Source organism: Ictidomys tridecemlineatus, chromosome 11, assembly GCF_052094955.1.
Source record: "Ictidomys tridecemlineatus isolate mIctTri1 chromosome 11, mIctTri1.hap1, whole genome shotgun sequence".
Lineage (NCBI taxonomy): Eukaryota > Metazoa > Chordata > Mammalia > Rodentia > Sciuridae > Ictidomys > Ictidomys tridecemlineatus.
This window is the reverse complement of record NC_135487.1, coordinates 56,277,402-56,303,177: the sequence shown is the minus strand read 5'-3', so window position 1 is coordinate 56,303,177 and position 25,776 is coordinate 56,277,402. Positions and strand designations below refer to the sequence as shown.

Genomic DNA, 25,776 nt, shown 5'->3' with positions numbered 1-25,776 from the left:
CTTTTCTAAGGTGCTCACAACATGGCTTTTCCAAGCTACTGAGGGGATATGCAGTGAGTGGAGCACACAGGACAGACAATGCAGTGATTCTTACTCCAAAGCAGAACCATATGACATAACTTTTGCCACATAAAGCTAGACCAACACACCAACCCTGGTATAATGATGTGAATACTAGGAGGCCAAGGACCACTGGGGTCCATCTTGGAAGCAGGCTAACATGGGAGCCATGGCTGTAGCAGAACTGGCAAAGCAACACTGCTCCTGTTCTCCTCTTTTCCTCTGCTGGATCAGTTTGCTAAAAAGTGCATTCAATCCTCACTTCTATCTGGGACCACATTGATAAGGAGAAATGTTCCGTTTTTAAATCTCTTATTTTTTTTTTAATTGTTGAACATCTGTAAGTATCTTTACCTCTGTCTTCTATTCTGTGGTTGAGTATTCCTGTTTATATTCTTTTCAAGGGATGACAAAGCTGTGTTGCTATCAGTTCAGTTTTTAGAAGCCATCCTCCCAAATAGGAAAGACATAAGAGCAGACTATGAATGGCAGAAAAACCTACACTCTTTCCACTACAGTGACTTTTCTAAATTGCAAAATGTATGTGCTCTTATTTCCAATTAATTATCCCCAAATACTTCACAGTCTATTGTCTCTGTCTTTTAACAAATGAATGAGTTATATGGACAGTAGCAGACATCAAGGAAGAACCTGTTACTTGCAATCAGCAGTGAAATGAGGTTTCAAACAAACTTAGAGGAAAAGACAAGGACAGCTGTTCATAAAGAATTTTTCTACCTCTTATTTTAGCGATATGAAGACATCAAAATATTCTAGAAATGTAGAAGATGTAAACATAAACTCTTCACCAGTTATTAGTGGTCATGATAGTAGTCAAAACTATGTCTTAAAATAAAAACAACTTAAACAGAGGATGAAGTGGCAAACAAATAACCTCCCTCTAGTTTTCTTTTCTTTTTTTACTTCATCATTATTTATTTAAATTTATGACTTGATTAACTAGTAGCAATGAATAATTTACAGAGGTATCAACCAACCAGGCACTCTTTCTGTAGGAACTGATAGTAGGTAATTCAGGTCATGACCTCTATTATTCTTGTTCCTCAAGTGTTGTAGGCTGTCTTTTCATACTGTTATAGGTCACTGATTACTTAATACATTCTAAGAACCAGTGGTTTAAGTAGTAAGTGCACAGAGTCTAGAGCGCTCTGGGTTTAAATTTTACCTATGCCACTTACTTTTGTGACAACTTGTACAAGACCTCAAATTTTGCTTAATTTTTTCATATTTAATAATGATAATAATAACAGCATTTTCTCGTATTGGTCCATTTTCTTTTGTTATAACTGAATAATAGACTGTGTAAATATAAAGAAAAGAACTTCATTTCTTATAGCTCTAAAGACTAGAGAGTCCAGCCAAAGTCAAGAGACTCTATTGGGTGAGGAACTTCTTGCAGTAATGATTTCTGCAGAGTCCTGAGGTAACACACAGCAGCTCATGTCAAGACAGAAAAAGTAAAACAGAGAGAGCTCACCATTATGACAGAGCCACTCCTGCAATAACCCATCAATCTACTAATCCATTAATATAAGGATGGACTCATCTATAAATGGATCAGTCTATCTAAGTGGAGAAAGATCTCTTCCCATTCAGCAAACGATGTTTTTGAGAAGTTATAGTGAGAAGTTCTTTTTTCATTAACCCTAAAGCTAATGCCTAAGTGGGCAACTTCTCCAAAAGTCCCATCTCTCAAACTCCATTAATATATAACTTTGGGGATTAAGTCTATAAAGAAAGAAATCTGGGGCACATACTTGCCACTTCTCATAACACCACTTCTCAGAGTACCACTTCTCTGGATTATTCTGAGGATTAAAAGGCTTCATATGCTTAAGTCATTTAAAATGTTGTCTGAAAATACATATATGCTATTATCATCACCTTTAAACCCAGTTTTCCTTATTTAATATTTGGCCAAAACATGTATTTTAGGTGCCTTATGGAAATTTTTATTCTAATTATTTGGCTATATTTCCACTAGAAAACAAATGCTGCTTTATTTATTTTTGTACTGCCCGCATTGTATGACACTTTGCATAGTAGAGAATCAGTCAGTGTTTGAATAGATTAATTAATTAATTAACAGAGGAATCAAGTGATTTTATTTTTTCATCACAAAATTCTCATTTTACCCTCTGTTAAATAAATGGGCATTTTGGGGGAAAAATTCCATAAGCATTCCTAATTTATTTAGATTTTTAGAAGTTTGGCCATTTCCCCTTCACAGTAACCATAATCAAATGCCAATCAAATAATGTAATTTGAAACACTAGAGCCTGAAGATCAATTTTATCATTTAAAAAAAGTATCAACATGGTGTTATACATCTGTAATTTCAGCAACACAGGAAGCTGAGGTAGGAGGATTGGAAGTTTGAAGCCAGCCTTGTCAGCTTAATGAGAGCCTCAGCAAATTAACAAGACCCTGTCTAAGAAACCTATCTATCTATTTATTTATTTAGTTATAAATAGGGCCGTGAATGTAGCTCAAAGGAATAGTATTTCTAGATTCAATTGCCAGTACCAAAAACAAACAAACAAAAAAGCTTAAATAAAATTCTACTTTTCTTTTTGCTAATTTACTGCTTTTTTATGATTATCAGACTTAAATTCCTCTCCACGAATGTAATCATTGAAACTCTGGAATCATATTATTTTTTATTTGTATCACAACACATTATTGTTTGTATTACAGCATATTAGTTTTGGTTTATATTAGATTGATAATTTTATAGGGAAGATAGTAGCAAAGGATGTTATAGAGAAGTTATAGTGAGAAGTTCCTTCCTCATTAACCCTAAAACTAATGCCTGAATAGGCAACTTCTCCACACACAGCCTGAGCTTCCCACTCAGGTCTCGCCTCTCGTAGAAGCTGCCAGGACTGCCATGTTCTGCATACCTCATCATACCTACCTGAAATGGAAGGGTTTGTCATGAAAGGAATCATGTCCGCAAATCACCACAGCCCTTGTAGAATTTAAGAGAATAGGAAAAAGTTTAAGACAAGAGTATGGCTAGAGACAGAAGAATGAAGGAAAGAAGGAAAGACTACACACAAAACTGAGATGTAAAAGGGACACTGACACACTGAAATTGACACAGGGCATTGAATTCCAAAGGACTCTAATTACCTCCAAGTTAGAAGAATTATGAAGAGAATTTCTTTTCCACAAAACCTATTTGAAAGCTTCTGTGGAAGGCAGCAAAACTCAAAGCAAATCTATTTTTAAAAGAGAGGGATTGGGGTTGGAGTGTGGCTCAGTGGTAGAGCACTTGCCTGGCATTGTGAGGCACTGGGTTTTATCCTCAGCACCACATATAAATAAACAAACAAACAAATAAATAAATATCAACAGTTTTTTAAAAAGAGAGAGGGATAATTAGGTTATGGCTTAATGAGCATGGGCAGGTCAAAGGCAATCAGACAGATTTTGATCTTCAATTTTTGAGCTTGGCTCTGAATCAGTAAATCCAACAGGATACCTTGGACCATACCACTCCTCCCTAGTGGACTAAGAGCTTCATTGGAGCACTTACAACATTTTTGCAAGCTGTTATATCTCTAGCATCTAAGTAGCACCTGGAAGATAACAATTAATAATCTTTGTGGGATATACTAATGAATAAATTGGTTCAGATGGAGCCAGGAGCCAAATGGCTACTATAGTAGCAGAACTGACCTAGCAGTCAGGAACCTATACTCCAATCTTTGTTCTGATCCCAACTACCATTATGGCAACTGACATGTTATTTCCTCTCCCTTGATTACCTACTCCATTTTTTGAGTAAGGAAACAGCCCTAGCAAGACTATGATGTGGTCAAAGAAGCAGGTATCTTGATAAGATGATACTATTTCAATTTGCATGATAGAAAATGTCTTAATCCTGCCTTAATTTTTTAAAAAGCTTTAAAATGTAGACCAAGGTGAAATTCCATTGAACTTGGAACTTCTATCACCTTAGTATCAGATTTAAACTATAAGTTTAATATATTTGATTAGATTTCTGAGGATTGTCACATGTGCATGACATGTGTGCATGTACAAAACAAAATATTCACACTTGAACAGATGTACCCACATGTGTATATGCAAATGTATACATGTTCTTTTATTCATCTAGTAAATTGTTATTGAGTACCTACCATGTGCCAGAAATATTTTAGGCATGGAGAATTCCATAGTAAAACAGACAAAATTCCTTACTTTGTGAAGCTTATGTTATATTGATAAAGAAAAGAAATAAGCAAAAATGCTTATCACATCACATATGTGCATATCATATCATACACATGCATAAAAAATTACAGATGTATTATAGATATGTACTACTTTATATTCCAGTATAGATGTTCATAAATATTTGTACTTGTTCAGGTTAATTTAAGAGATTGTGGCAAATCTTTCAACAGCGAAATGTGTTCCAAAATTGGTGGGTCAGACTCTGGTGTCAAGAAATATCAGCTGTAGTGTTCTTGTTCTTCAGTCACTTTTTTTCCCTTGCTTTGTGGTGTTGGTTGTGAGAATCAAATGTTATCACAGGAGTGAAATTATGATACAACCTAACCTAGCATATCACTAAGAAGACTTGGCTCTGGCTGAATTTTTCATGTTTGGAGTAATGTTACTGGGGTAGGGTATTGCAAAGGTTTTCCTCTTCCTCTTCATTGTCGGTGGATTGTGAGTGAAAGGAACAGTTTCTAGTTCCATCCCTGCATTTACTGGCTGTATGATTTTGGTACATTACTATATTTACCTGTGCCTCTTTTTTCTCATCTATAAGATGTACTGGTGGACGCAGAAGAGCCTCTAAATTTTTTTTCAGGCGATAGGTCCTCTGTTTCTAGCTGGAATCATTACCCTGGTACTTCACTGCTCACAGAGCATATCTTATCATGCCCTCTCAATAGCTCAACTCTGCAGAGCATTACACAGTGCAGAATACGCTCTAGCCAAACTTGCCAGCAGGCTTGCACCAGCAATGAATCCATCTGACTTCTCCTTCTGTTGTCTGTTACCAGCCTGGATGAAGCATGTGACTCATATATGGAAGCTAACATTTAGTAAAGCAATTCGTAGGAAGGTTTACCTCCAAACCTCTGGTTTCAAGAGATTGCCCCACTACATGCTCCTAAAATATTCTGAACTGATTTACCATACCGTTAATTACACAATTACTTGATTGTTTTTACTAATTGCCAATCTCCCTTATAGTATACTTTATAAAAAAGGAAATTTGTCATACCCATCACTGTTCCAACAACACCTAGCACCATGTCAAGAAAATAGAATGTTCTCAAAAGGTGTATTGGAAAGAAATGAATAATTCCAAAATTATCCTGTTTGTCAGTATGACACAGAGCAGGCAGCTATCCTACAGGAAAACGTCCTTAGTCATCCCTCACGGCTTTGCCCTTGGCCTTTGGTATTTTTCCTTGGCTGAGCCAATAGTACAACTGCTTCTTGGCAGGACTGGTTTTCTGCTAGCATCAGTAAATTGTGTCATTGCCATATTGCTTTAAATAGTGCACGGGGAGGGCCCTAGCAACACAGATTCCACCAGCCTGTGGTGCTCCTGTGATTCCATGCTGTGCCTGACCTTACCCACCTGGCTCACAGAAACATGATGGCAGCTCCCTTCTGAGCTTGTCATGGAAGTCCCATAGCATCTCTTTTTGCCAAGGTTTGCTATCATAGCCATTTCATACTGGCCAACTGCTGGACTCACTTTACACATCTCCACGATGGAAAGCCAGTGTCTTAGGGACATTGATCACCAAACTCAAGCTGCAATTTTTTTACTGCTGGTTTTCAGGTTCCTTCTCTATTGCTTATATATTTACAAATATACTGTCCAAATTGGATCTGGGGGTGACTAGAGAATCTTCCTTCCTATGATATCAGAAATTTTGGATCTAGATCACAGATACAAAAATTAGTACCTTCTAACTATCCATCAGTCACTATACTAAGTGTCTCATCTTGGTTATTCGTCTTGGTTATTCGTCTTTAAAAATAAATATTACCAGTGATCAATAAATTGTAAAAGATCTCACTGCTAGTTTATGGCAGAGACTTGAATCCTAGTGTGTGTGACTCCAACCACATTAATGACACCTCAAATGACTAAGTCTTAGAGTGTTGATTTGAATTGGCCAAATCCCTCTTTAGATTCCACACGTCAAACTGATAAGTAGTGTGCTAACCCAGGGGATTGAGTATCTCAAAGCATTGGACATTTCCAGTTCCTCAGAGATCCCTCAAGAATCTAGCCAAGAAAGTCCAGAGTCAATAACTTTTAGTCAAACCTCCATATAATCTTAAGTGGGGAATAATTAAAAAGAGCTAACAAGTTGTTGCCCAGTCCTTGGAAATAACAAGGATCTTGTAGGTTTAAGACAATAAACCATCCAACTATTCATTAAAATGTGTCTGCACTCTGCATATCTTTGCATGACCTCAGTATGATGGGCTTTTATAAATATATAACTAGTTTTTTAAATATATTCTCTTTTGGATGCTTGCTGTGTCCTCAACTATGTTCCCTTTATTTCTATGTGCATTTTAATTTGTAATAGAAAGGAAACCAAGTGTGTTTGTTAAAATATGAGGCATTTATTCTTCTGTGCTATTGAGAAGTATGTTTCTGAAATAATACCAGAGTTTCATCAAATTATATTCAAATATTAGTATCTACAAAATGATGAAAGTCAAACAGTATTTGGCCTTAGAGTGCTATATGAAATATTCACCCTAACCCAAAGTACTTCAAGGCGTTTTGGCTCCATGTTATATTTGCTGAAGTTTGGTAGTTTACCCAGAAGTCTGAAGCAAACATTTGTATAGGTTGTAATTTATAGCCTGGACCAAAACTTTTTCAAATGCATTCCCTCAAATATCATCCAGTGGGGAATATATTACAGTGACTTTTTAAGTCTAGAAAGCTATTTCATAACATGTAAAAATTTCCTTTGGTTACTCCAGAAAAAAAAAATGTCCCTTACTCTAAATAGAACTGGCTTTTAGTTAACTGTTTTCACTTTCAGCAAAATAGTTTTGACCAAGATTAAGTATGGCAATATTTACATTGTCTTGAGACATTTACTAAGATGATAATATACATGCATCCTTTCTCAGCTTTGACAGAGCGCTTGTCTTCAAATGGACATTGGAGGAATACACATTTTGAGATTCTTATAGCAACATTCTAATCCTTACTCCTCTGTGACTCCTCCTTTACTCTATCACATACACAGTGTTCAAGCACCTTCAAACAGCAATTGCATGTAGGCACAATAATTTCTTCTGCAAAACATATGCAGAATATCTTGTGGTTTTGTAAAGTTAAAGTGAAATTTTGTTGATTGAGTGGAGCTAATGTAACATGTACATTTACATTTGGAAATACTTTTGTAATCATTTTATTAATAGAAATAATTTTCTAGAGAAAAATATTTACCTTTAATGTTGAGTTGCATGATAGTCACTTATAACATAGCATTACAATTACTTTGATGATATTTATCATAACTCCAATTAAAAAATAAAATTTATAGGCTCATGGTTATTTGCCAGTAACCGTGCTAAGTAATTTGTATGCATTATCTCATTTACTCTTTTTACAATGTTGAGTGGTAAATAACATCATTTTCTCCATTGCACACACTGAGAGACGGTGAGTAGCTTCTAAGTAGTAGAGCCATGATTTAATTCTTGGTAAGTTTCCTCCAGACTCTGTTATTAATCACTGTGGTAAATCATCTTTTAAACAACTATCTGATGGAAATGAAAACAACCCATTGAAGTATTGGGGGCAACTATTACAACATCTTTAATCATATAGAAGAAAAGTGAAATCCAGAACTTGCTTTAGAGTAGCACACCTGCTTTACCAGATGGTATAGAATCTAAGTCTTCTCCCTGCCAAGAATGCCCTCTGTATTATAAAGTAATACCACGTGAATATTCAGAGGTAATACATTTTCTTCTTAGGAGGCAAAACTGTGATTGCTAAATCTTACTCTATGTACAAAGTCCCTGTTATTCCAATGCTCTAGCCTTACATATATGTCATGGGCCTTCATATGAAGGAAAAACGTATGGGTCACTTTTGCTTATTTTTTTCTTTCTTCATTTTCTTAATTTGTCTTCTGTGTCCATCTTAGCTCACAGTCTGTCTTCTGTGGCTTCGTCAGCACTAACCTTGGTCATTCCAGAGCAACGTCCTCTTCACTCCACTGTGAAAATGCAGTCTTCCACTCCACAATGATTGGGAGTCAGATCTTTCAGATGAAACCATGGCAACCAAAAGGATTGATTTCTGCCATGTCTTTATAACACAATCATGTTATCTCTCCACAGGCTAAAAGATAACTTGAACATATCACTACCCATATAATAGCATAAAGATAAAGTAACAACCTAGAATCCAAGTGTGACCTTCTAAAATACATAGAAATGAAAGGGTTTGACACTGGACAATTCCAATAATATATATGCATAGATATACAACAATAATTAATTTAGTCCATAGAAACAGCCATTAGCAATGGTTCCTTCCAATAGTACCTTGTCTCCTCAGTTCTTTGTTTTAAAGGAATTTCCTCTTGTTCTGGACAAAATTACATTTACAGAAGGAATAAAATCTTGTTTTACATGATACTTCCACATAACTGTTAAGAATGTCTGTTTTGGTGAACTTCTCTTCACCCCTGTTTTATGTACAATTAAAACTGTCCCCTTGCTAAAGCTATTCCCCACAGCAGTGCAGAACCAACAATGATATATTCTGCCGTAACCCTGGAGCACTCACTCTGCTTCTTCATGAAATGAGGCACATAAGAAAGTCTCACCAAGGACCTTCACTGTTGCTTGTCACGAGAGCCCACTTGGCACCTCATGAAGAATATTTCACTGTACAAATTGATTACGAAGAAGTCAGAACAGCAGCTCAAATCTGATCCACATAAAAATGACAATTTTCTTGAAAGCTAAGCAATCTCTTTAAACTGCTGTTAGCAGAATGGAGGTTTACAAGTTCAAGATTCCTATTTAATTGTGTAATTCTGTCATACCATTCCCTGAGCTCTCTGAACAATTGTCCTCTATGGCACCAAGACTTCAACAGAAGCAAACGCCTATATTTTGTATCAGCCCAGTATATGAGAATAAGATTGGAAAATGTTGTGCAGATCCTTTACTCAGAACAATGCCTGTGAGAGAAGCTCCAGGAAGAAAAATTGAATCTGCCTCTCTCCCAGTTTAGATGACAGAAGCTACTCACTATTAGCTACCTCCAACAGGAAGACCTGGGAAAGCCAGCTGTTGTGAGGAATTATAAGATCCCAGGTACAGGAGTGTTCCATTTAAGTAATTATAGATACAATGAAGTGGATGGTGAGAGAATGAAATGCTGTAATAGACTATTTTTATCTCTACTCCTTATTACTGGGGTGACTATGAATGAAATATTTAACTTCTCTATGCTTCATTTTCTCATCTACACGGGAAAATTAATAACAGTATCTACCTCAAAGAGTTGTTAGGAAGATAAAATAGGTTAATATATGTAAACATGTTTTTACTGGTAAATTTTCCTGGCACATAGTAAGAACTTGACAATCTCCCTAATTGTAATTAGTCTAATAAGAAGAATTATTATTGTCATAATGACTGTGAATAACTAGTTTTTGAAATATTGAATCAAAGATCTTGGAAGAGTAAATGGAAATATTTTTAAGTGCAGATTTATTTGATCTTGTCAGTTTCAACTACTATACAGACCTGGATTTTTTTAAGTAATAAAGCATTATTTTCCTTTTTAAGAATTAGTTTGGTTGTCTTGAGTTAGTGGAATCATTGTGATTTGTATAGAAATAAAGGGGGAAATTTTTCATTTTAAGTATTTCTTGTATGTCTACAATTCACACAAAAGTCTCATTGTAGGATTAAAATTCATTTTTTTCCTCACAAACATCTTTGGCTTTTAATCTATAAATGTGTATTTCAACTTTTGCCTCGTTTAGAACTGTTAAAAATATCCTAGATTCTGCAGTGATTTTGCAATAACCAATATGACTCTAAAATAATGAAACCAAAATATTCACTACTTTTAACTGGAAAAATTAATATCTAAATTTTAGGTGGAATTTTGTTATTTATAGTTTCCACTATTTATGTTGTTCTTCATCTTTGTTTGAACTTTGTCAAGTTAAAATCTCCCTAAATTCTAAAATTCTATTTAATTTTTTATCTTTGATTCACATTCAATTATTTTTTTTTCTCTTTGCTGGTGTAAGTAGTGATTAAAATTACTACTGCTACTCATTATCACTTGGCTATTTATATAATATATCTTCAATCTTTTCAACAATTCTGTAAAGTAGAAACTTTTAGCTAAATTTGATAAATGAGGAAACTGGGGCTTGGAGAGTTTCATTAAATTGTTCACCACAATGCAGCTGAATAATGAGAGATGTGAGCTCTGATTCTAGTTTTATTTGGGTCCTTTCTAACTCACCAAGCTACCTCACATCTAGGAATGTAGCTGGGTTTTATCAACGACGACCCTTAGCACAGCTTCTCCCATTCGGAGTGTTTTGATCTAATCTTACTTTGGTTTCTCTTCTATTTTATGCCTGTGTGACCCTTAGATTTTTATAATCTGAATCTCCACTCATCTAGCTTCTCTTTTTCCAATTCTTGCTTTACATATAATTACTTCACTAGGGATTCTACTTCATCTTAGTCTATATAGGAAAAAATTATATCTCATGTTAGCTGTGAAGCCATAATTATGGAGTGCATCTTGTGTGCAACATAATTTTTCATGCACTAAATTCCTGTATTCTTTTAAAAAGCCTTTCTAAGAGACAATGTGGCTTTACATAAGCAATTTAGCTCTACATAAGCAAGCACAATGAAGAGCTTGGTTCACTGGGATAGCTCTTTGTTTCTACCATCCTTTCACTAAGATGAAGTTGTAGTTGTATGCCACTCATCTTTTTCAATGAACTCACAGAGCAGCATTAGACATTCACAACAGGGGAAGCCAAAGAGTTGAAGAAATTGAAGTTCAGATATCCAAAATACTGACCACAAAAAAACACTCTCTCCTGAATTTTCTATTTCCATGAATGTATATTCTGAGTAGGCACCTACCTTTTTTAAGTCATGCTGTTTCAATTCTCTTTAGAATTAACAAAAAAATCCTTTCATTCAAGTGCATACTATAAGTTTATATTTATGAATTTATGTACAGTATTAGCTAATATTTTTATTATTTTGAAAGAGCATCTTTTACATTTTATATTAAAAATCAAAATATTTGAGTTTTCACTACCAGCCCACCAATTACGGAATTATTTCTTTTATGATTTTTTTTACTTGGAAATTTATTCATTTTTATTACTAATGGGATTTTGATAAAATTATTGAATGCTCCTGTATTTTAAAAATTCTCAAGAACACCAAATCACACTGTTTGATGCAAGACTGGGCTTTTGACTTTTAATTGCTGCTTATTTTCAGACTACTACTTCTGCCACTAGAGAATGTCTTTGTTCAGAAATATATTCTCCAGTCCAAGATGTGTTATAACCCAGCCATGGATCTTGTCAGCTGTCCTTAATATGATACACTGACCCAGAATAGTCAGAAAAATACCCAGAGTCCTTCTGATAAGGACTTGAGTTCCCTAAATAATGTCCCCCCCAAAAAAACCAGTTTTTTAGAAGTCTGATTTTATAGCCACACAAGGATTTTATTGTTGAAACCAATAACCAACGTAGACTAGTAGGTAAGTGACATGAGTGTACTAGTAAATGGAATTGGTAATTGTCATTGCCTTGTCAGAATCCTAAAGAGGTTGCAAATAAAAAATAACAACAGCAAAAATTTACTTTGTTTTGTTGTTGCTGTTCTGCAGCATCTCTTGAAGGCAAGTAAAGCAGGCTTCCAGAAACAAGATTTTGCATGAGGGTCTCTGGTTTGATCTTCCATACCACAGGCATTGTTGAGTTTTAAGAATTAAGTCATGTGCTCTTCATATTATATAATTTTTATCAACTAGGTTCTATAAGGGTAAGAAAGATGTCTATATTCTCAATCTACTACATCATTAAAGTGTCTCAAAAATGTAGTATTTTCCTAATATTTACATTTCCACTCACTAAAATTAGTTCATATTCTTTCAGATTGACAATGATGGTGTTAATCTTTGTTCTACTACTGTTTTACTATCACCATCATTTCCCACTTGAACCTTTTTAAATGAAAAGCTGCAAACAGAAATCTTAAATGAAAGTATGTGTACACAATTTAAAATGCCATAGGACTTATTTGCTAGATAATTATTGGAAAATTATATTGACAAATCAATGATACAGTTACCTTTTGATTATACCTGAGATATAGCCAGCATTGCCTTGCAGCATTCAAATATATTTCAGTAATTCAAACTGTGTACACATTTTTCTCCAGGTGTGCAGGGTGTGTAAGGGTGTCTGTGTGTATGTGTTTACTTTTTACTTGGAAACTAATAAACAACACAGTTGCCACGTTCAGTAAATACACTTGTAAAATGTGAGATTTTTAAACTTTCAAAGAATTTTGGAGATAATTTGAATTTTACTCATGATTTTTATTTTTAGTGCATATTAAAAAGCAAAATTTGATTGACTTCATAAGAACTGCCATCAGCTCTTCAGAAGAAAGCATTCTATGTGTAGGTTTTAGTATTTTACTAGAATGAAACTCTGTAAACTATTGCTCGAGAACTCCCAGGGCGGGTCTCTAACCTTGGCAGGGCAAAACTTGATGATATAAGTATGAGAACATGGAAGTGACTCCTAAATGTTAGCTCAGTATAGGAGATGAACAAATAGCAAGTACAGTGTTGGGATGTTGTGTAAACCACAGAAATTGGATTTTAATCAACTTTTTGATGATCAGAGAAGTCTCCAAATAAGGACCCCCTGTGTTTATGTTGCATGACTGTTGATTGTCTTCATGGGTGTTTGTCTTTTTTGTGTGATTAATACACAAAATGTTTTTCTTTTCTTTCCTTTTCCCTTTTTGTAGAAATTATTGAACCTACTACCTCTAGTCCTGTCACAAGTCCAGGTCAGTATCCACATACATTCACAAAGTATGTCTGGGTACTTTTTTCATTAAACAAGAACTTCACATCGTGGTAGCAACAAAGCGAGTTGATTCTGGGCCGCATGATTGCCATGCTGCTCTCATGTCTATAACTTGTCCTCGTCTATCTGTGGTTTGTCCTGTCTTTGGATTTTGTGACCTGATCCTGATCCAACCCTGATTTGAAGTTAACATATTCTACTTCATTCTGTAGGGCTTATGCAATAAATATGTGTCACATTGTAGAATAGTTGCAAGGTGATTAGCTTCTGCAACACCTTTGCAAACAGAGCTGTAGAGAGTTTACAAGGTTTTCTGAGTAGCTATTAAAAAACTATTTACTTTGGCTTGGTATTATGTTATTGTATAATCATTATATGAAGCAAGAAGGCATTTAGTGCTTCCAAAAGGAATAATATCTGGGGGAAAGCCGATACTTCTGCTCTTACCATATTACAGTGGGAGATTTTGGTCTTTTGAAACTGTCAAGTCAAAGGACTTATTTCAGTTGTTGGGCTTTATTTTCAGATTGTTCCTAATTCAACCACAAACACTCCGTCTGAAAAGATAGGCCATTGCTATAAGTGCGTTTTTAAGAGTTGTTTTCAACTGTGAACATTCCTGAATGACACAAAATCGAGATAAAAGCTATTGATATTAGAAACAACCTTTATCTTGTTATATAGGAATTTAGCAGTTCATTTTGAATGTTGGCTGCTGGCTATTTAAAGAAGAAAGTGGAACTGCTAAAGTTATTTAGCTTTAAAAAGTTCATAGGGAGTTCTTGTAACTGCTGAGTTAAAGGATTTGTTGATGCTGCCTACCCATAAAGAGGTGTAAGTTAGTTAAATAGTTGTTTCTCCTCTCATTCCAGAAATGGCACTAAATTTTAGTCTAAAACAGGATTTGCTGATCTGAGAAACTGAGTGTTTTAGAAATGAAAAAAAAATTCTATCTCAAATTGTAATCAATCAAAAATGCTTTAAATTGCTTTAGATGATTATGAATTGCCCCCACCCCCCAAATGAAACAAGTTTGAGTAAGTCTATGAGTATGTATTTAAAGACTCTCATAATATAACACTTTCTGGTCAAATTATAGAATACATTCTCATAACCTCTGAAAATGAAGCATATTTGAATAGTCTGTCTTAAATTATTTTATAGTTGATGCATGCAAAGTGTAGTTATGTTATTAATAACAGCTTCCTATTTTGCAGATGGGATTAATAGCCCCTCAAGTTTGAGGAGCATATTAATATAATTATAAGTAGTAGTCACTTAAATAGAATTTTTCTCTTTTTTATTGATTTAAAAAAGTAAATTGGCAGCAGAATGCATTACAATTCTTACTACATGTATACAGCACAATTTTTCATATCTCTGGTTGTATATAAAGTATGTTGACACCAATTTGTGTCTTCATACATGTACTTTGGATAATGATATCTATCATATTCCATCGTCCTTGCTAATCCCCTGCCCCCTCCCTTTTCCTCCCACCCTTCTGCCCTATCTAGAATTCAATTAGTTCTGATTTCTATGAATATCCATGACCTCCACAGAATAATGTAATCTGAGGTTTATAAATGATTCTAGAGTTATTCTTACTGGTAAAATTTTTGGTCTTCTTCTTTCCATCAATTTAAAAAAAGATATTAGGCAATTTCTGTAGAGCTATGTCACCTAGTGAATATAAGATTAGATGAGCACTTACTTTCCTTCTTAGGACATTGCCTAAATTATTGGATGAAGTTAAATTAAAACAACAAAGTACATTTTTTATATACTCAAATAAAGAGGAATGGTATGCAAAATGTCCTAAAAATTCGAATCTACTGGCATATAATAACCTATTTGCTGATGGTGTTAGTAGAAAACATTTTTTTTTTTGACAGGCCACCTATATCAAAAGTTTTTACAGGGGGATTAGCGAGGATGGTGGAATGTGATAGACATCATTATCCATCATTATCTCACTGGTATGGGCTTTTACAAAAATATTTAGCCATCATGAAACAAACAAACAAAAACACTGTTCTTTAAAAATAATCTTTTTTTTCTGAAAAAAAGTATAGTATAAGGGATGAAAACATAAACCTTGAAGATAACTGTAAGTTTAAATTCTAGCTCTTTTATCATTTAGCTGCATAAATCTTATCAAGTTACTTAGCCTCCCTCTGACTTAGACTGCTCATTTGTAAAATTAAGTGAGGGTGTAGCAATGAGAGCTCCTATCACATGGAGTTACCATGAAAACAGTATTGACAAAGCACCTATATGAGTGCTAGCATAGAGTAAGCACAGTAAAAGTAGAGGTCACAAACCTGGGGACGATGCATAAGATGTCTATATCATGTCCAGAATATAAAACAAACTAACAATTTGCTTAAAATCAAGAAATTGGAATCTAAAGAGTCCACAAAGTCTCACAAAGTTATCTGAGACCTCATGATTATTGTCAGTGCCTAACAAGCAATAGCCATTGTGTCTCCAAATTGGTCAATGTATTGCTAGGGTTAAATGTTCTGAAACTATGAATGCATGAAAAATAGGCTAAAATTGAAATTTTCAGCACTGTGATCTTTGACAAAGATAATGTAAGCTTTTTCTGAAAATATTGTGAGTAAAGTTAATAAGCACATGTTGAATTGAACTGAATTGAGTTGAATTATGGGGGATAAAACCAAATGCAACTATAAATGAAATTTACCCTTCATATATTGTGAATTTGTTAAAGGCCTCCAAGGAGCAGGTTGATAAGGCAAGAAGTTAAAGAGTATGTGGTTATAGCAGGATTGAAAGAGTGGTATAAATGATAAACAAAAGCTTTTTAAAAATTGTGCACTTTGCTAAGGGAGATATCATAATTGCCATGCTAGACCATAACCTGAAGCAAAAGATCATTCAAGACAGATGGGAAAGTAATTTACTTTTTGAATAAAGCCAAATGTTATGAGTTCCAGTTGTTTAAAACAAAGCTCTAAAAATGTTATCCAAATAATAATAGTAAGTGAAAAGTCTCACAAAAGTATTCAAAAGATAAGAAATATCAGATTTGCAAACTAGCCCATTTGATACTTCTACATAAGTGGAAAAGAGAATATAAAATAACACGACATAGATTTCATATTTCCTAATATTACTGTCAGAGAGTTAAAGCAGAGATAAAGTGAATACAGTTATGAAAATATTGAACATACTGAAAATAGATTGTAGAAAGTGGATTTATATCATTTATGCCCATAGTTCTAAAGTAATGAAGGTCTTGAAGTCATAGCTTATATTTTTATATATTCTTGACAAGTCAAAATCTGCCACAACTGGCGGAAATGAAAATTGAATTATTAACATCATTATTCAAGAAAAGGCCACAAAATATACTACACAGTAAGAACAAAAGAAAAATATTCTTTGATCAGTCTCCGTCTCAACATTTGAAAGGTAAAGGGCGTTTTTCATGATGAATGAGATATGCAGTGAATTTGAAAATTTAGGCTACTTTAATCATAATTGCCATGCTAGATCATAATTTATTATGAATAATGATCATCAAGCTAAAAAATACCCACTGTTAGGCTAATAACAATAGTATGTTATTCAACCAGCTGTACTATTTCCATTTAGTTTTTTCACACATATATGTGTGTGTGTTAATATATATAACAATATATAATTTAAATTATAGTTTATATGTAGAGTTAATATATTTTAACATCAATACTAGGCTTTATAAAATATGGAAAAAGGCTAAGGCTGTCTACTCTGAATAAAACTGTTTTCAAACTTATTGCTAAATTGATCTATTGATTTGCTAGTGCAATTTATCTGTGTGAGGACACCACATCAGACTCTCTGGTGTGATCTTGATCTCAAGAAGTCAAAACTAAACATTCCATTCCAGGATCAACTTATAGTGTTGCCGTAATTCTGGTTTTATATTCCTCTAACTATCTACATAGCAGCACAGTGATCATCCAAAAAGTTAAAATTCCAGTCAAATCAGCATTCACATGACTTCATGTAGAATACAAAAATTAATAAACAACAATCCAACCAACCCATTTCAGTTAATAGGCAAAAGAATAAAATTAGGGGTTTGTTTATAATGCACTGCAGATGTCCCATCTGGTATTTCTCCTTACTTGGTCCCTAGTAATCTCTAGTAGTCACTAATTGAAATTGTTATTCTGAAAATAATTTAATTTTTAAGGGTATGCCATTGATATTCGTAGTAAAATGGCTTTACTTACATATACATTAGACAAATAGAGAAGTAGTATAATATGACTTTCCCATATCTGAAATTAAACCAAAAAATCAACACAATAGGAGTTGGAATACTTCACTATTTAAAAATGACTATTATAAGCACATTTTATTTACATATATTTTAACATCATTTTTTAAGTTTGTGAAGTAAATCTAGTTTCATTTGACACCCAAAGTAAAAAACAAAACATTTTTTTAAACCAAAGGTCACTCAGAAAATATATGATAAAACCAAAATTTAAATGCCCAGAACTTTATCATCAAGTTTGTGTGCTTCACTTTAAACAACAGATAGTGTTGGTGAAAAAATAAAATGTAATCTTTTAAAATGAAATCATTTAAATTCATCAGAAGATACTGCATTATGTAAAGAAATCCCACCCTGAACTGAATAATTCCTAGTTGATACATCTACTTAGCAAATAATTTTTCACTTTGCAATCTTACAGGGTTTTCTTTAAAAGGAAACTGCATTTATTCAACTTAACAGGAAGCCCAATTTCCCGTTTCCTCTAAAGAATTTAGTTCATCATTTTAGCAAACATTTACTGAGTAACAACAATATCAGACACTGAGTACTGGGAGCATAAGGTTATAATCATAAAGGGGGTTGTATCCAATTAAGGAGACAAGTATATATGTGACTAATCATTGTTTAAAATCATGTATTCTCTCAGTTCCATCCAAAGGAAGAAGCAGACACTTTTTGCTGGAGGAAATCTTCACACATAGAAACTGGGTCTTCACAAGTGAGGAATTGTTGGAAAGGAATAGGTGTATTGAATGTAGCAGTAAAGGAAATGATTAAAATGTAAACACTGTGGAAGACCCAGGGTAACCGCCAATTTTAATTTTTGTATCTTCATACCTAAAACAGTCCCTGGTACTTAGCAGGTCCTTCATGCATGGCTGATACTTTCAAAAAAATTCCTGAGCCAATTATCAAGAAGGTATCTTTCCCCAAGAAAAGAAGGAGGGAAGGAAGGAAGGACGGATGGATGGACTTAGAAAACTCGTGTGTAGTTCACAGAATATAAGAAGAATCTCATAGGTATCTGTACTGTGCTTCAGTTAAACTTATTGAAGAGTGGAAAGTGGTGGAAATACTCCATCAAAAATCAAGATAGCAAGAAAACTGGGAAATTTATTCATTTGTTTACTAAACAGAAAATTCAAAAATCCCAATGATTAAGTGAAATGCATATACCTGACTACACAGGGATGAATGGAGTGTGGATGGATAGATAGATGGAGAGATGACTGATGAATGGATAACAAACTTATATGTGCTTCGCAAAGCTGGGCCATAAGACAAGTGTAAAAACTAGTAGACATTGAATGTATGTTTAACTTGGGTAGTTTCTGTTCATTCTCAAGAACTTATTGAGCATCTGAGTGTTTACACACTGCACCATGCATTAGAGGTGCCTACTACTTGCCATTTGAATCTCACCTTTCAATGGCTGACAGCAACATGGAGACAGAAGAGATTAATACAGTGCAACATGTGTTATAATAGTAATATGTAATATACTCAGAATGCTGATCCAGCCTAAAGAATATCAGAAAAGACTTTCTAGAGGAAGTGATTACTGAATATTTTTAAAAATGGAAAGCAAAGAAAGAAAGCCATTTCAGACAAAGCTTCTACATGCACAAAGTAACAGAGGCATAAAACAGCATGACGTGCTTGAAAGGAACTGCAGATAATTTCTGGAATGCAAACTGGGCAGAGTACAGTGAGGCTAGGGGGTCCATGAGACCAGATCGTGAGTGTTGTGTGTATGTTGCTTGGAAGCTTGGTCTGCTTAACCTTAGACAGAGTCTGATTATTAGGCTTCCAATGTAGCTTGGAGAATGGAACTGATTCAAATTGTTTAGAAGAGAAACATCAGAGTGCAGTTGTTGATTAGATCTGGAGGACAGGGAGAGGGTGAAACAAGGACGACTCCCAGCTCTCTGCAGACAGGAGCACTATGCAAGACAGAGTGTCATGCCAAACGATTTAGACTTTGTCCTTTTGTTTAGGAAAAGATTCAGTGTTTTGTTTTATTTGGTTTTGCTCTAACAGGGAAATAATATCACTGTGTTTTGCAAACATAATTCTCTAAAAGTAAGAAAATGAAGAATGAGGGTGAGAAGCATGGAGTGAAGTCTGGGAAATCACAATCTAGTGACAAATGAGGACAATGGCTGCCTGAGAACAAACATCTCTCTACAAGCTGGGTGATCCATTCCTACAAAATAACTAACAAAACTTTTACATTATTTCAAATTTTATTTTAAGGTTTGTGGGTTTTTTTTTTCCTAATTTGAAATAATCAAGCTTCCATTATTCTCTGATTGTTAGAGCATAAGGAGTTTAACACAGCTCAGAATATATTTCAAATTCCAATTAATATTCAATATAATGAATTCTGATATTAATTATAATTATCTATAATTAGTTGATTAATTTCCAGATACAAGTATAGCAAAAAACCTGTGATGCAATTTATAATACGAAGCTATTGTTTAAAAAGGAAGAAAAAATGAGATGCTCACTAATCTGTGCTTCTCACCATTTATTTGAGACTTTCTTGATGACATATATTCAGTTCTGTCTCAAGATATAATTTTAAGCTATTGGCCTTTTGATTTATGATGGGGTCAGAATAAAGCACCATCAAAGGTATGAATCGATGCCTCAAAGTCAAACACTATATGTACTAATTGCAAGTCTTCAACAGGTTAAATCAAATGATTGATATATAGCAGAATTATTAAGATTACTGATGATTACTAATATTTTGCTTTATATACATAAATAACCCATGCTTATGAATGTCAGTCCCTGTTAAGTACTCATTAAATATCCTGTACTGCCTGAGGAATTACAGAGTTAGATCACAATTGTCAGCTCTTAACACCTTACATTATATCTGGAGGTATGTATCTACCATAATCTACTATACCTCTAGATTGCAAGATCCTTTAGGGAAAGGAGCAAATTGGGTGTTTTTCTTTCTTCCTTTTTTTTTTTTAAATATTCTCTTTATGTAACTGAGTGACTGGAACATGTTAAGAATTGAACTCACTACATGAATGTATAATTGAATAAGTTGGTTAATATGAGGAAGCTTCTAGCTGATGAGAAATTAGAATATTTGAAATCCATGTCTTTATATTTTATATTTAAAATTAAATATGCATGTATTATTTCAAGTTCAGCATAGAACTCAGATTTACATTGAGAAAGAGTTCTCACAATGAATCTATTCAAAAGGGGAGACAGCAAAAGCTGGTGGAAAATTGAATGTCTTCCCAAGATATCTATGAGAAAGAGAAAATGTCTTCCTCATCTTATCATTCAGGACTTATCAATAAAAATAAAGAAAGAAAGGAGGTTAACAAAAGCAAGCTCTCCTGGATGAATACCGATTAGATGAATGTGTGGATATCTTGCATATTGAAAATATACAAGATTTGTTGAATGGATGAATGGATGGATAAATGAATTCATTGATGCATTAATTTCCTGTTGCTGCTGTAAAAAAAAAATCATCATAAACATGGTGGCTTAGAACAACAAAAATTTATAATTTTATAGTTTTGTAGGTCAGAAGTTCAAAGTGGCTCTTTCTGGCTGAAATCAAAACCTCAAGTCTGCGTTTTTTTCTAGAACTCTAGAGGAAAATCTGCTCTCTGCCTTTTCCATTTTCCAGAGGCTGCCCACATTCTTGTGGTCATGTTTCTCTACCAACTTCAAAGCCAGTTGTGGTGATTCAGATCTTCTCATGTTACCAGTGACTCTGGCTCTTCTGCCATAGTTAGCAACCCACAGGAGGCTGAGGCAGGAGGATTGAATGTCTGATGCTAGCCTCAGCAACTGAGCAAGGCTCTAAGCAACTTAGTGAGACCCTGTATCAATATAAAAAATAAAAAGGGTTGTGGATGTCACTCAGTGGTTAAGTGCCCCTAGATTCAATCTCTAGAACAAAAACTAAAATAAAATAAATCCTTGTGATTATATTGAACTCCTGGATAATCCAGGATAACCTCCCTATTTTTAAGTCAGCAAATAAACAACCACAATTTTATCTGCCATCTTAATTCCCCTTTGTCTTGTAATACATATTACTGGATTCTAGAAATGAGGATGTCAACACCTTTGGAAAGCCATTATTCTCCCTGCTATGCCAAGATAAATAATCCTTTTTCTCTACTTCTAAAACTTTCCCTCAAAACCAACCAAATATACTGGATTTGTCCAAAATTCAGGTATTTAGAGTTTGAGAATACAGGTTATTTGAACTTTGAATTCTATATTAAAATTTTTTAATCAATCAATGATTTCACTGTGGAAAAGGTAAAATATCTATTTAAAAGATCATTTTTGTCAAACCACATTATTTCATACAATATTACAATATTTTATAAAACAAATGATCTGATATCAGACACACACACACACACACACACACACACACACACACACACACACACTGTAGAGAAGAGACTGTCTTAATTTAAGAGATAAATCCCAACTGGTTAACTAATCAATCAGAGAAGGTATCTATAACAGGAAATGCAAGTTAATCTTGAAACAATTGGAGTCAATGACTTTTAGTCTAATAAGTGATTAGTTTTTCAATAATACATATAGGAAACAGTTTCTTTCTTAGATACCGGAATCTAGAAGGCAACAAGCAAATACTTATTTGTAGGTATCCTGAGTAGAAATGCATATATTTTAAATTGGATTTAATGCCGAAATACTAAAAGTAAACAGAAAAAAATCTGTTTCAGTAGAGTTTATCCTGAGAATATGATAAAATTGATTAGAAAAGGAGCCCTCTCATTTTTTTATATTTATATTTTAGTTATAGTTGGACTCAATGCCTTTATTTTATTTATTTTATCTTTTATGTGGTGCTGGGGATCAAACCCAGGACCTCGCATGTGCTGGGCAAGCACCCTACAGCTGAGCCACAACCCCAGCCTCTAGTGCTCTCTCATTTTTGCTTTTCACTATCACCTTTGTGTGACAGTTTTCCCTTTGCTACATACTTGCCTCTTTTAGAACCGCTATATCATCAGTCAGTCCTCCTAACTCATATTTTCTCACTGTACTTGGAATCCAGGTCAATGCATATAATCTGAAATGAGCAAATTTCATCCAGTTATTAGGCAGTTGTTATACCAGAGCATGCCTATGTGATGTTTTTTTGTTTGTTTGTTTTGTTTTTTAAAAGAGAGAGAGAGAGAGAGAGAGAGAGAGAGAGAGAGAGAGAGAGAGAGAGAGAGAGAGAGAGAATTTTAATTTTTTTTATATTTTAGTTTTTGGCGGACACAACATCTTTGTTTGTATGTGGTGCTGAGGATCAAACCCAGGCCGCATGCATGCTAGGCGAGCCGCTTGAGAGACATCCCCAGTCCCTGCCTATGTGATGTTAATGTCAATAACCTCAAATATGCACCTACCTAAGGATATTTGTGTTTTAAAAGAAGCTACTGATTTAAACCTAAATAATTTATTTCTAGTAGTGGAAATGGGCACTGTAGGGGGATGTTATTGGTCCTGAGAGATTTCCTGTTGGACAAAAAAACCCCACAAAATCCAAGGATTCATATCCTTGGGCTCTCCTGCTCATTTGCCCAGCTGTAGTAGCTGGATTTGCCTCTGAATTTTCCTTAAATACACTAAATGGAGGTTTTATGAGAAGAAGTAACTAAGGCTTTTTTGTGCTTTGTTAGAAGAAAGTGATATTTATACTCATATTTCAAAGTAAAAATTTAAAAAGTATTTTTGAAGTATTTTCATTATTTTTCAAAAATAATCTATGATATCTGACTTATTTTATCAGTATTTTATAGAAAAACAATTTGAAGTTCAGAGAGGTTAAACAATTTATTCAAGAGTCATAAATTCAGCAAGTATTTTTTTTTTTTTTTGATAGGGGTCTTCCTACATTACTTAAGCATTTCACGTGTAGTCTGATTTCATCTTCAAAACTCAAAGTTATCTACTGATCCGCTCCTGGGTAATGATCATGAATCTGAACCATGAGAGGTTGGGTGGTCCTGTTGGGCAATTTTATTCTAATAGGATGCCAATTGAACCAACAATCTTGTGCTCATCTAAACAAACAGAACATGGCATCTTTAATATCCTGCCTTATTTCTTAGAGGATCTGAAGAGAGTCTCTTAGTGGTTTAAAAATATATATATATTGATTGGTTCATGGGCAGTGGACTTTGTGCCTCTGCTCATGAATTCAGGCAATCAACATTTTCCAACTCATGGAGTACCCATCACTTCTCCTTTCTTGTATTACTTTTTATTGTATCAGCAGAGCACCAATCAACTCTCCAAAACATTACAATCAGTAGGCAACCATACACATGAGCATGAGAGTATGCACCTTCATTGTAGCTGGATTTTTGAAAAGCATGGCGTATGTGTGGAAGGGGCACAGCGGTGTCTTGTGTACCCATTTTACAATTGATAATAGATTTGACTGGGTTTACACTGTGGATAAATGTATTCCACTGGAAGTCATTTCTGTTAAACTAAATACCTTGATTTCAACAATTCTTTCAGATTTTAAAATGACATTATACTCAGATATCTAGGTAGTGGTCATACAGTCATGAATATATCAAGGAAAGTTTGAGCCTGTCTAATTTCCTCGATAATGTGTTCTCTTGAAATTTCTGAAGTTCAAAGATCATTTATGTACTTACTCAGCATCTTTTATCCAGAATCTATTACATGCCAGGCTCAGTTAAAAATAAAATAATCAAATAATCAGGACATAACCTGAAAATATAATAGTGGAGACAAGGATGTGTTGTATCCTTTTCATCACATTTATGTTAGAAATTTTGCTTATTATGTTTATTAGAACTTCTGGGTTGTGCTGGGCATGGTGGCACATACCTGTAATCTTAGCAGCGTGGGGAAGTTGAGGCAGAAGGAATGCAAGTTCGAAAGCCAGCCTCAGCAATTTAGCAAGGCCCTAAGCAACTTAGCAAGACCTCAAGCAACTTAGCAAGACCCCGTCTCTAAATAAAATATAAAATGGGCCGGGGATGGGTTCAATATTCAGTACCAAAAATAAATAAATAAGTAAACAAACAACAACAAAAACTGCAGGGACGTGCACCCATAAGGAGAAAGGTACTTTGATGCCTAACTTAAGCTTTTGTTGACGTTGTGGCCTTGTGGTTTTCAAGCCTTGTAGTCCATTACTCATTTTATCGTCTGGATCTGACAGAGCAGAGCAAACTGTGCACAGATGTTTTGTGTTATAATGTATTTAAGGATGTACAAATCATTCTCCATACTAACAAATCTGTACTTTTCACAGCTAGAAGAATGCAGTCACTAGGTGGCACCTCTGTGCTGTATTCTCTGTTGAAGGATCACAGTGACCTTTCTATTTAAGTACTGGCTTGTGCTGGAAGTTTGTAACATCTTCTCCTCTCCTACAGCAATATTTCATTAAATTGAGATTTGCACTAATCTTTTGAGCAAGTGTTGCTCCTGTAAATGTAATAATAACATTCTGAAATTGTTCACACTCACTGCCAATGAAAAATGAATAACTCAGCCTTGGTGCCTGATAGTTGAAGCACACTAAAACATATAATCCATTTGTATTTAATATTTCATTGGCTTGGGTCTAAAGAGGTAGGACAATGTACTTAGGCGATATACTACCATGATTAGGACACGCTTACTTACCCAAAAGGTTTGAAATCATGTCAGTGACTTCAGGACTTCAGGCATGCCTCAACTTATTTAAACATATTGAGGAAAAAAAACAAGTTCTCTACAAACACTCATTCCTCTGGAAATATAGGTCCATGAAATTGAATGGTTAAGAAAATCTTAAAATTTGCTTTCAAATCTTAATTTCTGTAATTTTCCTATAAACTAGAATAGGGTCTATGGGTCTTAATCAGCTGTGAAATGGCTTTGGTATTCCTTATGAGCTTAGTTAAATTGACTATTTCCCAGTCATATGGGACATAGCACTTTTGTATTCTGAACTATCTGCATTCTATCTAGAATTTTAGAATTAGGAAGATTCAACATGGACATAAATCTCTATCCACAAGTCAGAGGCCCTGGAACTAAGCTCTTGTGAGTGAAGAGAATCCTACAAATCCCATGTTATTAGGCTGCTAATTAAAATGCCCAAGAATTACAAGTCATGTCTAAATTGTCGCTTAATCTGACAAGTTGCCAAAACTTTAAATGCAGAAATTTCCAGTAGATTCATCTAACCACTAA

At 34.4% G+C, this 25,776-nt stretch overlaps 1 protein-coding gene across 4 annotated transcripts in view; it reads left to right on the top strand.

Annotated features, from left to right (window-relative positions):
• Positions 1 to 25,776, top strand: part of Negr1 (neuronal growth regulator 1) — a 789,855-nt gene that overhangs the window by 665,910 nt on the left and 98,169 nt on the right. For 2 of the 4 annotated variants that reach the window (XM_040288864.2, XM_040288863.2), the window contains one exon: positions 13,165 to 13,206. The exons of the other annotated variants lie outside the window; for them this stretch is intronic. In XM_040288864.2, the coding sequence (XP_040144798.1) occupies positions 13,165 to 13,206 (42 nt within the window). The remainder of the gene's footprint in view (positions 1 to 13,164; positions 13,207 to 25,776) is intronic. 4 annotated transcript variants of the gene reach the window in all.